The following is a 13,558-nucleotide window of genomic DNA, read 5'->3' on the forward strand; positions in this document are numbered from 1 at the left end:
ATGGAATTCTCCAGGTCAGAATACTGGAGTGGGTTGCCTTCCCCTTCTCCAGGGGATCTTCCCAACCTGGGGACTGAACCCAGGTCTCCCGCATTATGGGCAGATTCTTTACCAGCTGAGCCACAAGGGGCTGGCTAACGGAACAGAAGGGCTGTTTTATTACTCAGGTTGGTTTGTCAGCTCAGTGCTGACTGTCTCCAGGGACACGGGTGGCCCCCGAGCGAAGGAGGCGTGTCCCTTCAGGCAGGTGTGGGGAGGGGCAGGCCGCTCTGTCTCATTGGCTGCTGCTTCACTGGCATCTGCTCATTACACCCTCATGCCCAAGTGGCCCACGTGGGGTGCTGTGTTCTGATCCCCTCACGTGGGTGAAGCAAGCAATTCGCTCCAGTTTTAAAACCATAGTTCCCTCGGGGGCAGGGGAGGCTCGGTCCACAAGGGCACATGGAGAGGAGCCTGGGGGTGAAGATCAATTCCTTGGCGTGGGGGGGTGGGCTCACCATTGCTCATTTTCTTTAAATTGTACGTGTTTTCACAAAAAAAAATACTCTGCTTTGAACAACAGGAATTTCTAAGAGAAAAAAAGAAGGCCACATTCTGCACAAAGTAACAACTTTATTTGTCTTCTCAAACATATCGGAGCAAATTCACCTTTTCTAACCTTGAAGCCAGCAAGATTAGAAAGGAAGTTAAGCCACTTTCCATTCCCACTGCCAGTTCCACGGGGCCGCAGTGAGGGCAGAGTCAGCTGGTGCCGAGGGGCTGGCACGCTGGCCGCCCTGGCCTCTGCATAACCGGGAACAAGGGAACCGCGGCGCCACTGAGCACAGCGGAGGTCACGACTGGACCAGCGCCTCGCAGCGACCCCGGGTCCTCCTCGTCCAGCCATCAGTTCCGACTTTTCCTTAAAATCCTGGAGTTTGGGCGCTGTGGTCGCTCCACCAGAGTCCTGGCTTGCGGGAAGGTCGGAAAGGTACCCTGGTCCCGGGGTGGGGTCGTCTGCAGCTCCTGGGGTGGGGTGGGGGCCCAGACAGTCACATGACCTCCAGGGACAGTTCCAGAATCTGTGGTTTTGAAGGTCAGCAAGCGGTTGGTGAATATGGCCAAGGCCACTGGGGAACCACGTGGCGTTACAGGGCTGGGGGTGGGGGGTTCCTTCTTGAATAGAACTCTCAGCCTAGACGGTTTTTCTAGAAACAGCAATGGGTTTTGGGGCAGACCAGTGATTGACGTTTCCCAGGGATGATCAAGACTGTGGAGACCCTCTTGGGGACCCTGTAGGAACACGGTCTCCTGAAAAACCCCTGTCGAAGCTGCCCTGGGTGGGAACGAGTGATGAGACAGGATGTCACATGTGCGGGTTCTGAGAACGAAGGACCTCTGTTAGACGCCAGGGTGACCGCGGACCCTGTGTGGTGGCTGGCGGCCCTCAGACAGCCTCTTGTAACAGTCGGGCTCCCTTTTCACAAGTCCAAGTGGGGGCAGCATCCTCTTAGGTCTCAGATAAAGCTGCTGCAGACGCGTCGTCCACGCACAGAAGCACAAACACATAACCGGGCCGGGCCAGGCACCCCCCCGGGCCGGGGTGGGGCCCGCACTTGCGCAGCAAGCAAATGAAAATGAGGCCAGCGAGGACGCTGTTCATACTCTCCCGGTTTACAGGACAAATGTTGCAATAAATACATGAAGGAAGCGTGAAGACACAGGCATGGGCCTGGATCACGTGTACAGACTCGGGGCTGCACCCGAGACCAGGCACCCCGGGACACAGGGCCCTCTCCCCAGGGCAGTGGGGCGCTCGGCCTGAAGTTCACAGGCTGCTTCCCATCTGCCCACTGGGCCCAGGCACGGCAGCCCCCGCCATGGGGATAGCGCTCAGGGCATCTAAGCGCTGCGACACTCGCCAGGGCTCCACGAGCGGCCAGTTTCCGAGGCACCTGACCTGTCCTGCCGGATTGTCTAGAAGCACTGCTGTGAAGGGAGAGGGTTCTGAGCTCTTCACATACACAGGAGTGCAACTTGGGGAGTCCCTCCCGCTCGCTGGACCAGGCTGCCCCAGAGGGAGACTAGGACGTTGCCTTGCAGATGTGCAAGAAGGGAAGGGCCCAGATGTGCTGCTCTAATTGCGAGGAAAGAGGCAAGTGCTACAGAGAACTGCAGCTCGGCAGGCGCTGGCCACCAGCGCTCCAGGGCAGGTCCTGCCGGGCAGCCCAGGGGTCCCACGGACGCGCGCGGTGGAACGCGCCGGCCCAGAGTTGCTGCGTTAGGGCCACGGGCGGGCCGTCAGCACGGCTGCAGTCTAAGGGGCCGGCGCACCCCAGCCGGCACAGGCCACCTGCCGGGGCTGAGACACGCTACATGCAGCCCGCAGACGCACACAGAACCGAAAATGCCAAATGCGTCCACAAACACTGCTGACAAAAACGTTATTTTTTCTAAAATCAATATTCAACTATCAAAAATAAATTTCTAAATTTGAATGTATCGCAACATAATTGGTCTGTCGTCATCGTCTGAGACGCGTCCCCACGCTGGCGCTCAGCTGCGGGGCTCCTGCTTGGGGCTCTCTTCGATTCCTCGTGCGAAGAGCCGGACCAGCTGGCAGTGGACCCTGCGGAGACAGAGGGCCACGCTGAGGTCCCGACCCCCGGCCCGGGGGCGAGGCAGGCCTCAGTCACCAGGGGGGCGGGTCAGGGGCTCGGAGAAATGTCCTGACACCCCTGAGAGACCGAGTTTGAAAAGGGCGGTGATGGCCAACGGAAATCCGGGACCGTGCAGACCCACCTGGAGCAGGACAGCCCCACAGGCCAGCTCCCTCCCCTCCTGGGTCGGCTCATCAGAACCGAGCCCACGGGGCCGCGGGGCGGGTCCCACGAGGAGCACTCTGAGCGTCAGGAGACACAGTCCGGGAGGCGGGAGGCCAACCTTCCACCACAAGCACAGCACATGGGCCTGGGGCTTGGAGGTCTTCAGGGGCTCCTGGGCCCACCCCCCCACCCCAGCAGGGCCTCCTCCCCACATTATGAATGACATCACAGGCGCCTCAGATGCTGCGTCACAAAAACCCCCGAAGTGCCGTGCTGTTCCAGGCACCATAATATCTCTCAAATGCACAGGATCTATTTCGCGAGAGAACCTTTCCTAACTAACTGTCAACCGTTCCTAAGCCAGCATTAAAAATACTTGCATTTCCTGAACTTGTGAGATGAGTCTACCGAAGGCGGAGCCCCGCACACAGGACTGCAGGACAGGTTTTCTTGGGACCTTGGAGCCCTCCTGCCCTGAGATGCAAGGTGTACGGTCACTGCCACACTGGCTGTGCCCCGGTTGCAAGAACAGCAGCAAGCAGGCCAGGACTAGGGGAGGCTGGAGAGCCTGCTCCTGCTTGGATGCCAAGCGTAGAGAGATCCAGCTGGGGTCAGTGGCTGGTTGCCTGAGAAGCCATCTAAAGTGGGGTTATAAGGGAGGACAGACGCGGCACGCCGAAATGTGGAAGGTGTGCTCCCACCTGTCCTTCTACGCTGCAGGGGTGGGGCTGGGTGCTCACTTGTGGCCACCTTCCTCACGTAACCCACTCACTATGGCCAATGAGGGTCCACTTTGGTTTTCTTAAAGTGGGCTTCCCTGGTGGTCGTAAAGAATCTGCCTTCAATGCAGAAGACCCGAGTTCTTCTGGGAAGATCCCCTGGAGAAGGAAATGGCAACCTACTCCAGTGTTCTTGCCTGGGAAATTCCATGGACAGAGGAGCCTGGCGGGCTACAGTCCAAGGTGTTGCAAAGATACACAACTAAGCGACTAACACTTTCACGTTTCTCTCAAGATCTTAAGAGACGTTCGTACAGGATAGAAAGAATCCTTCTAGAATTAAACAGTTCCCCTCAATCTCTTAGGGGCTTCCCAGGTGGCACTAGTGGAAAAGAACCCGTCTGCCAATGCAGCAGACATTAAGAGATACAGGTTCGATCCCTGGGTGGGAAGGATCCCTGGAGGAGGAAATTCTTGCCTGGAGACTCCCCATGGACAGAGGAGCCTGGAAGGCCACAGTCCATGGGGGTCACAAAAAGTTGGACACGACTAAAGTGACTTAGCACGCTTACACCCACACCTCCATCAACAGCCCTTTTTTTTAAAAAAAAGAAAACGCGTTTGACTGTGTCCTTCCATGGGGAATAAACCTTTCTTGGCACTTATATTAAAAAAAAAAAACTTTCTTGGCACTTACATTTCACCTGGTTATGTAATATATATAACCAGATTGCAGAATCCCAAGTCCAAATACAATAGGCCTAACGGATTTGGGGCTGGAGGGGCAGGCCTGGCACCTGGACCTTAGCTCGGCCGTGGGTTCCTTGGGTCGGAGCACGTCCTGGTGGAGTCAGTGGACCCAGGGCTCCGAAAGTGCCCACAACGGGAGCTTGTTAGTTTAAGTCGTTAGGAGACAAGAGAGGGAATACAGTGCAGGCTGTGGCAGAGAAAGTGAAGGGGGGGGTTCCACCCCAGCATCTTCCCAGCACCGAGGCCAGGGCGCCTCCCGGGGCCGTCCCTGGGCACGCCCGTGTGTTCACCGAGGGCTCGCACACTGCAGGCATCAGGGTGCCAGGCTCCTGGGGCCCCGGAGCCCTGGGCATGCCCGGCTCACCTGACCTCGATGGCCGGGCTGCTGAGCACCTCCCCGTCGCAGTTCCAGGAGCTGCTGGAGACGCGGCAGCAGCAGGAGGTGGGGTGCTCACTGCACAGCTGTCCCAGCCGCTTCTTCCCGCGGCCCAGCACGCTGCTGTCGTCGTCCTCCATGGGCTTCGACACAAACTGGAACTTCTTGACGCGATAGACTTCCACGAAGGTGAAGTCAAACTAGCGAGGGACAGCCAGACGGGAACACGCTCTCAGCGGCGCTGCGCTGGGGGCATGACCACCGTCGGGGGGCCTCCCAGCAGGCCCCCCACAACGTGGGGACACGAGAAATGGTCACCACCACGCTTAAAACCCGGTCTCATCTACACTGCGTGACACCCATTAAAGAATCCTGTAGCTCCCGGGCAGCGACTTGTACCGTTCTTTACCTTTTTAACAAGTGGTACTTTAAAAGTCACATAAATACACTGCTGGACCAGATCTTAGAAAAAATTTAACAGCCATGAACTTTACAACAATCTGAGACCAATCAGGGTTGCAGCTGTCTGGAAAGCATTAGACTCGGGGTCCCCCCATCACTACACGCGTGACGGTGACTAAGGGCGCGTCTGCTGGGAGGGCCTCAGCCCGGGAGCCCGAAGACTAGGCTGCGAGTGGCCTTCGAGGGCAAGAGGAAACGGCGCCGCCTCAGCCTGCCCTGCCTGTGAACAGGAGGAGAAACAGCAGGGGAGTGTGTGCAAACACTCGCGGCGCCTGTCCGTGCTCACAGGCTTCATAAGGAGCAGGACGACCAAGGGCTCCCAGGGGGCGGAAGGCAGGCAGAGGCGCTCCCTGCTGCCCCTCGCGCGCACAGCAGTCGCCCGCCCAGGGCCGCCCACGCGGAGCACGCGCTGACACAGGCGGCGCGGAGCACGCGGCTGACACAGGCGGCGCGGAGGCCGCGGCACCCTTACCTGGTCGCCCTGGTTGGTGTGCCTGACCAGAAAGCGCAGGAAGTTGAACCGGGAGCACTTCCGGATGAGGATGAGGTCGGAGGAGCCGTCCCCCAGGTGGGCGGCCGGGGAGAGGCCCTGGGGGCTCCGGGGACAAGCACAGGACATGTTGGTGGCGTTGATGGCCAGGAACTGCCCGCAGAGGACCTTCCACTCCTCCACCTCCTCTGGAGTGGGAGGAAGCATCACAGTTCAGTTGCTCCGTCGTGTCCAGCTCTTTGCGACCTCATGGACTGCAGCACGCAGGCCTCCCTGTCCATCACCAACTCCGGGAGCTTACGCAAACTCATGTCCATCGAGTCGGTGATGCCATCCAACTGTCTCACGCCATGTTAAATCGGGACCCGGCAAGCAGGGGTGGGCTCCCTACCCCTCAGCATCAACACAGAGACAGCCCGCCCGCAGTCACCTCCCGAGAGGCAGTCCTCCCCAGGGTTGGGGTGGGGGGCTCTGGGACCACCATCTAGGGCAGGGGTTGCCAGATCTGGCCGGCCACCTGAGTGTGTGTGACCTGTGAGTTAAGACTAAGTTTTACATTTTTAAATGGTTGGGGGGAAAATATCAAATGAGGAAAGTATCGTGCGATGTATGGAAATGACATGAAACAAATTTCGGCCTCCACAAATAGCCCACGGCTTTCATCTACGGCCTCAGTGAGGCCACTCGCTGAACCCCCAGTTCTAGAGGGTTCTGGAGACAGGCACAGGGTAACTCAGAGGGACGTGGCGAGAGGGGCCCTTCCACAAAATCTGCTCTTCCCCAAGGTTTGGCAAAGGCCACGGGTACTTGGCCTGGAGGAACCGAGGCTCGGGTGCTCCGCAGAGAGGGAGCAGGGACCCGCCTTGGCCCGGACACCTTACCCGTGCCATCCAGGCCGTACAGCGAGCGCTTCTGCTCCTCCTCCAGCTGCTGCCTGCTCTGCCTGCACACGGGGCACCTGTGGCGACACCAGCAGCTGGTCAGTGATGCGCGGACAGCAGGGCCCGTCAGCCCCTCCCGCACGGCAGGAGTGCGGCCTCAGAGGCTTCACTTACAAATATTTCGCTTACGCGTTAATTTGAGCTCTCAAAATCAGATCCACTCTTAGAAATTACACGGGCAACAGATCCTTCTCCGAAACTTATGGGAGTTACAAAAAGGCAGGCGCATCCCTTGGGGGCCCTGTGTCGGCTCCGGGGAGGGGTGAGCTCGGCCCGCAGTCGGGGGGGGGGGGTGGGCACCGGTGGGAGCAGAAACCAGCTGTAGCGCCAGCCGTGGACCCGCCTGAGCCCTTGCTCCCCTCGCACAACAGGTAACACGGCGGCCCAGAGCTCAGGGTGTGGGGGACCCTGGCTGCTGGACATGATGAAACAGCCCCCCATCCTGCACTGCAAGGACCGCCCCACTCACAACCAAAGCCGGTCCTGCTTCTGTCTCCCCATCTGAACAGAAACACACACGCGGGACGCGCTCACCCCGCCCGGCAGGGCTTCCGGTCCCGCGGGGAGCCCACCGTGTGCTGAGCCGGCAGGAAGGACACTGTGCCTTCGTAGCAGTGATGGGAGAAGAAGGTCTTCAACCCTGAGGACGGAGCGGGAGGGAGAGGAGGGGGCGCCGTCAGCCTCGCGGGGCGCTGGCGGGTCGCCAGGGACGCTGGGGACAGAGCGTCCGCAGAAGGACAGGGCCCCTCCGGCCTCGGGCTGAGCCGCCGCCACCGGCTCGGCGGGCGCTGCAGGCTCCCGGCCGCCAGGGCTGCCTTCCGTGCCGGCAGAGGGGGCGTCTCAGCCACCAGGGACCCCTCGAGGCCTTGGGTTCCGCCTGTGAGCCCCGGGCACACCCCCAGGCTTGGGCCTGTCATCCTCAACTCTGGGGTCTCTGGGGTCTGCCTCTCATGACAGGACGCTGACTGAGGAGCAGCCGCTCCTCGTGCTCAGGTAAGGAGGGCGGCTTCTCGGACGGAATCTAGTCCTGGGGAAGATGCCGCGGAGACGGCCGAAGTGGCGACGCGGGTGCAGAAGACAACGCAAACGCGGCTGACAAGCAGAGGCGGGTCTGAGGGGCCGACTCCGGCTCTGAAGAAGGTCTGCTGTGGGTGAAGCGCCCTCACATTTCACTGCGGGTGAGAGAGACATCGCTCCCGGAAGAACAGCCGATCGACGCGGCAAGATTCACTGTTGTCCTATTTTAAGAAACTGCGACCCCGGCCTTCAGCACCCCCATCCCGATCCGTCAGCAGCATCACGGAAGCAAGACCCTGTACCCACGAGGGTTACGACTCACTGAAGGCCCAGACGGCGGTTAGCAGTCTTTAACTGTAAAGAACCTTCAAACTAAGGTACGGCCCTTCCTCAGATGTAACGCTGCCGTCCACAGCACATACACTGTAGTGCCATATGACACATGACTGCCATACACAGGGACAGCAAGAAAGTCACCTGACCTGCGTAACTTTGACATTGGCTTTCTCAACGTGGTCTGGAACGGAGCCCTACATGCCTCCAAGCTGTGCCTGCACATTCTACCCGAAGGCGAACCATGAGGGGAGTGACCAGAGAAATGACACATTAGATACAGCCAAAGAGGAGGGAATTCCCTGCGCATCCATTGCTCAGAGCCTGAGGAATCGGGGAAGTAAGATCCCAAAAGCCACGTGGTGCAGCCAAAAAATAAAAATAAATAATACAGCCAAGGCATTCACCTCAGCCACAAGAGTGTCAGACTCTGAGCCCTTCACCCTTTCAAGCTCCCTTCTGCATTGGGGCTTCCGTGGTGGCTCACCTGGTAAAGACTCTGCCTGGAGTGCGGAAAACCTGGGTTCGATCCCTTGGTTGGGAAGATCCCCTGGAGAAGGGAAAGGCTCCCGACTCCAGTATTCCGGCCTGGAGAATTCCAAGGACCGTATAGTCCACGGGGTCGCAAAGAGTTGGACACGACTAAGAGCCTTTCACTTCACTCTGCATTTAAACTCTGAAAGCTGGGGCTGCACATGGCCCGAAACTGCAGACCCTCACTGGTTCATCCGACCTGGAGTCAGTCGACCTCCACCCTCGGCCCTGCACCCGGGGACCCGCGGACCCATGCCCCAGGGAGAGTGAGGAGGCAGGGGCTGGGGGCGCACGGCAGGGCGGGAGCCGGGCTACCTGAGAAGTCGTATCTGATAAGGCCCATCCACCGCTTCTTCTCGCTGTCCTTGATGATGTCCCCGTAGAAGCCGTAGCCCAGCAGGGACACCGAGTACCGCAGGAGGGTGCTGTTGTGGTGCACGGCCGACACGTCCATGGACAGCGAGTCCCCTGTGGAGAGAGGCCGTGTGGGAGCCACCCCCGGCCGGACGGCTCCCGGGGCGGGAACCTGGCTCAGATTTCCGAAAGGGGCTTGGAAAGCTGCTGTGTGGGGAGGGAACAACAAAGGGCCAGGAAGCTCGCTAAAGGCTGCTGAGAGGACAGTGTTCTTGAGGAGGACGAGGCGCCTGGCTTCTCAGCCATGAAGTCACGACGGCTCCGCCTGTAAACACGGCCCTTCTGTGACTGCGGGGCACACGGAGCATAGCACTGCCGTTGGGGACGAGGACAGGCAGGGAGCCACACGGGGGCCCTGCCGGCGCCTGGACAGCGTTGAGCAGTGACAAGTGCTGCAGGGTCTCCTGCCCCAGGGGACGCGCTGTCTAGAGGAGTTGGGGGGGTGGTCTGTCCCCCCAGGACGATAAGGGGCTGAGTCCTGAGCAGGAAAGAGGGCTGAGACCAGGGCTCCAGACGGGTGGGGGGCACCTGGCCAGTGCAGGGGGTGCGGGGAGAGCCGGCCTGGCACAGGTGCCAGGCGCCCCAAGGCGGGGTGAGGGCCCTGGAGGGTCTGAGCAGCTCTTGTGTTTCTCAAGGTCACCCAGCTGGACGAGCCGGATGGCAGCAGGGGAGGGTGGCAGACAGCCCTGTGAGGAGACGGGCCAGGGCACCCGCCCGGCAGGACAGACGGACGCCCGCACGCGCCCGGAGCCCCAGGGCCCCGCGAGCCGAGCACGGCAGTGGCGCCTACCCACGACGATGTGCAGAGCCGAGGTCTCCGCGTCGTTTGTGCCCACCGTCGAGTAGCACACGCAGTCTGTCGACCCTAGGTCGGGGACAGGTCTTAACGTCACTGCGAGAGCTTAAGATCCTAGGGTGTTTCCAAGTAGGGAAGCAATAAGCACTTCCTCTTCTTCCAAGGACGGGGAGCAGGCGCGGCGCAGACACACTCTACCTACAGAGCTAGCTGCTGAGGTTGGTACTGTTTGCTGTTCAGTCGCTCAGTCGTGTCTGACTCTTTGCGACCCCTTGGACGGCGGCACGGCAGGCTCCCCTGCCCTTCACTATCTTCCGGAGCCTGCTCAAACTCACGTCCATCGAGTCAGCGATGCCATCCAACCATCTCACCCTCTGTCGTCCCCTTCTCCTCCCGCCCTCAATCTTTCCCAGCATCAGGGGCTTTTCCAGTGAGTCGGCTCTTTGCATCTCAGCATCATCAGGAATGCTGAGACTGACATGGACTACGATCAGTGAGCTCTCAGAGCTGTCAGAGGCCTCTTCTGGGCCCTGTGTGGGGTATGGGGGGTGGGTCTCAGGGCGGGGGGCAGGACTTGCAGTAGTGCCCGCCTGCTATGAAGATGGGCAGCAGCCCTGGGGCTCCAGACCACCAGCTCTGAGAGGCTCAAGGGGAAGCGCACACAGGACAGCTTGTGAGGGCCACAGAATCAGCAGGGCGGGCCCGTGGGCTGTGAGAGGCCCGGAGTCCCAGCCCAGCCCAGTCCCGGGTCGTCTGTGAGGGGCAGGTGACCTCAGCGCACCCAGCTAGCGCCTGGGTCAGTGACGCTACGGGTCCTCCCTGGGCCTGTCCTGGTTCTAACTGGGCCACCACCTGAGTGGGCAGAGAATCCCCTGGGTGCGTATTTATAGCAGACTCCTGCGCCCCGCCCCACCCCTGAGATCCTGCCTCAGCAGGCTGGGGACGGGGCTGAATCTGAAATTCAACACGTCTGCGGAACAGCTGAACACCGCAGTCTGGACTTGCCCTGGGTAAACTGACGGTGCTCAGAACTGCACAGTAAATGCTGTACAGACACGACCAGCACTGACGGACACCCGTCAGGCACCGCCGTGCTGACAGGCGCGCGCTCCGGCCGCAGGCAGGGTCCAGACGCGTGTCCACAGCCGAGAGCGTTCTACACACGTGGGATGGAGCCGCAGGTCCATGCTTCTGAACGGACGCGCTAGATCGCAGGCGGCCTTGGTCATCTCTCAGAGCAACAGAATCGGTCCAGTTTGAGATCAGAGTGAAGGCTCTTTCAGTGTTTATAGTTAATCTAAGCTAACTGATGGCTTCTTACGGCTGGTAACATATAAACTCATAACATACAAACGTACCCTCTGACCGTGCAACCTCACCGCATCTTCAGCTAGCAAACGGGGTGACGGCACCATCCACACCCGAGCCTGACCCACCAGGATCCCCGCCTCTGCGGCTCAGACCAGGGCGGGGAGGGCGTCCCCTCCCGGTTAGATGTACACAAAGCCCCTGCCTCACCCCCTACCCACTTACTACAGTGGGTTCTTCGAAAGAACAAGGTGCTTCCTCGAGTCACGAAACACACTGAGCCAGCCAACTCGGGACAAGGCAGCCACCTTACACCCCAGGGGCCCCCGCCCTGACACCCAGCCCCCAGCACCAGGCACCAGTCGCTTCTTCCAGGCCGCCGCCTGCTCCCTGGCTCCCCTTCTCCCTCACTGTGCTCCGGGGCCCCCCTGCCCACCCACCACCAACAGTCAGCTCTCTGAGGGCGCAGACCACTTGCTGGGCACCCGGTGCACGGGGAGGAGGGCAGGACCCCTCCCCGCTCAGCCGTGTCCCACGCCAGGGCATGGAGAGAAGAGCACGCCCAAAACGGAGGGAACCTGCAGGCAAAGCCACGGGCGACTCGCCCGGCCTGTACCCAGGGGACAGACCCTGAGGCTGACCTGTGTGCCCAGGGGAGAGGCCCGACACCTGGCCCTGCCCAGGGGACAGACCCCGCCCACCCCAGTGGACAGAACCTGACGTCCAGCCGGCGTACCTGCAGGGATGATGCCGATGCGCAGCGGGCTGGGCACCAGCGTGGCCCGGGGCTGGTTCTGGTCCACACCGGCGTCCCTCTGTGTCCTGCCCACCAGGCCGTGCAGGACCTCGCTGAACATGCCGTCTCCGCCCACACACACGATGCTGCCGGAGGAACGGGACGGCCTCAGCGCCTGCCGCCTGCTCCCAGCTTCCCGAGGGTCCAGGCAGGGCCTTCCCGCTTGCCTGTGCCGCTGGGCCGGCCGGCCCCCACCCACCCACTTTGCTCCTGCTCCCGCCAGACGGCATCAGACCCCCTGTGTCTAAAGAGAGGAGCCTTTGGACCGCTATAGCCACAGGCCTCTGAGAGGCCGGGAAGGGCGTGGCGGACCAAGTGAAGGCGGGGCTGGGACCAGGCCTCAGAGGACGCCCCTGCCCTCCAGCACGGCTGCTCACAGACAAGCGGGCAAGACCCACACAGGCCCCTTTTCCCCTGCCAGCCCCTGACCAAGGTCCCCAGGAGCTCGGCCCCTCTGGCAGGTGACACATGGCTCCCTCCTGGCCCCTCCCCCACCAAAGCCCACTCCTGCCGTGTGACCCTGGATCTGCTGACCCTCAAGCTGCCTGACGTCCCCAGGGCCACAGTCGCCCACTGGGGACCCTAGAGCCTTCTCGGGGCCCTGGGACCAGGAGCAGTGACACTCAGGACGCCAAGCGCCAGCAGACACGGTGCTGTCAGCCCTGGTCACACAGCTGGAGACAGGGACCAGGGTCAGACAGACGCTGGCCACCGAGGTCCTGAGCCTTCCCGTGACTGGACGGGTCAGGCCCCCAGCTCAGCTGACGTGCCCCCCTGCTGGCTACACAGGCTTTGAAACCTGCTGGGTGACGCTTGGTGAGGACCTGGTCACAGGGACTAGCCGATTCTCCCCCAGACGTCCTGGAGAGCATCCCCGTGTCCCGTGCCCTCTGCCAGCGTCCAGCTGCTCCTGCCCGGGACCCATAAGCCCTGGCGGCCTCCCGGGTCCAATTGCACCTCTGTGCTATTCGCCATGTGGGTCTCAACCAAACCTCCCGTGCCCAGAGGGGCACCGCGTGTGAGCTTCCCGCCTCCTCACCACCTTTCCCGCTCTCTGCTCATCTACCAGGCCCCGGCCACGTGCCAGCCCTGCGCCGGGCATGGGGACGGCTGTGCCTGAGGCAGAAAAGGCCGGTCTGCAGGAGCCGACCAGCGGACAGGAACAGCAGAGATGCAGACTCCGGCCGGGGCCGACCCCTCCTGCCGTGGGGCACGGGGACCAGCCCTGCATCCCCGCGCCATCGCAGCCAGGAATGCACACCCAGGTCCCAACCGAGAGGAAGCCTCGGACCCCAAACCAAGGGACGGGCGGCAGTCACTGGCCGGTTCTCTGCAGTCGGTCCCACCAGGAAGGCCGAGGACCCGCGCGGGGTTACAGGAGGCCAGAGGCACGGCCCTGCGTCTGAAGGCCACGCCGGCCCCGGGGCTCTTCTGCTTTAGGGAACTAATGGGGCACGGGCAGAACCTGGGTCAGGACAGCACACGGGTGGCGGCGTCTGTGTTGGGGCCCATTTCCTGGGCAGTGATGCCAGCATCTTAGCTCTGAAGGACATCCTCGACTTTAGGGCATACACACAGATATTTAGGGACAAGAGGTGATCACCTTCAAATGAAAAGATTTCTGTATGACGCGGTAAGACTGAGGAGGGAAACCAAACTTCCATGGCGGTCCTCTGAGGAACAGAGGAACGCAGGGTCCTCCTCAGGTTCCTGCTTTGCCCAGTTTGCAGGAGAAGCTTTTGCTTCCGGAGGAAGGGAGGGCACAGGGCCGGTGAGGAGGGACTGGGGGTGGCGGACGGGGCCCCTCGCTCACACGTC

The 13,558-nt window shown here is 61.2% G+C and overlaps 1 protein-coding gene across 3 annotated transcripts in view; it reads right to left on the reverse strand.

Annotated features, from left to right (window-relative positions):
* Positions 1-592: 592 nt before the first annotated feature.
* CERK (ceramide kinase) overlaps positions 593-13,558 on the reverse strand; it is a 37,285-nt gene continuing 24,319 nt past the window's right edge. The window contains exons 6-14 of one of the 3 annotated variants that reach the window (XM_088837577.1): positions 11,681-11,826; positions 9,631-9,705; positions 8,742-8,894; positions 7,077-7,182; positions 6,483-6,559; positions 5,584-5,789; positions 4,638-4,849; positions 3,185-3,278; positions 593-2,608 (exon numbers count right to left, since the gene is read on the reverse strand). In XM_088837577.1, coding sequence (XP_088693703.1) covers positions 3,209-3,278; positions 4,638-4,849; positions 5,584-5,789; positions 6,483-6,559; positions 7,077-7,182; positions 8,742-8,894; positions 9,631-9,705; positions 11,681-11,826 — 1,045 coding nt within the window. In that variant the 3' untranslated portion in view covers positions 593-2,608; positions 3,185-3,208. The remainder of the gene's footprint in view (positions 2,609-3,184; positions 3,279-4,637; positions 4,850-5,583; positions 5,790-6,482; positions 6,560-7,076; positions 7,183-8,741; positions 8,895-9,630; positions 9,706-11,680; positions 11,827-13,558) is intronic. The other 2 variants (XM_055395126.2, XM_088837578.1) reach the window with 2 other exon arrangements.

Source organism: Moschus berezovskii, chromosome 6, assembly GCF_049115385.1.
Source record: "Moschus berezovskii isolate FMDL1 chromosome 6, NW_MosBer_1.0, whole genome shotgun sequence".
NCBI lineage: Eukaryota > Metazoa > Chordata > Mammalia > Artiodactyla > Moschidae > Moschus > Moschus berezovskii.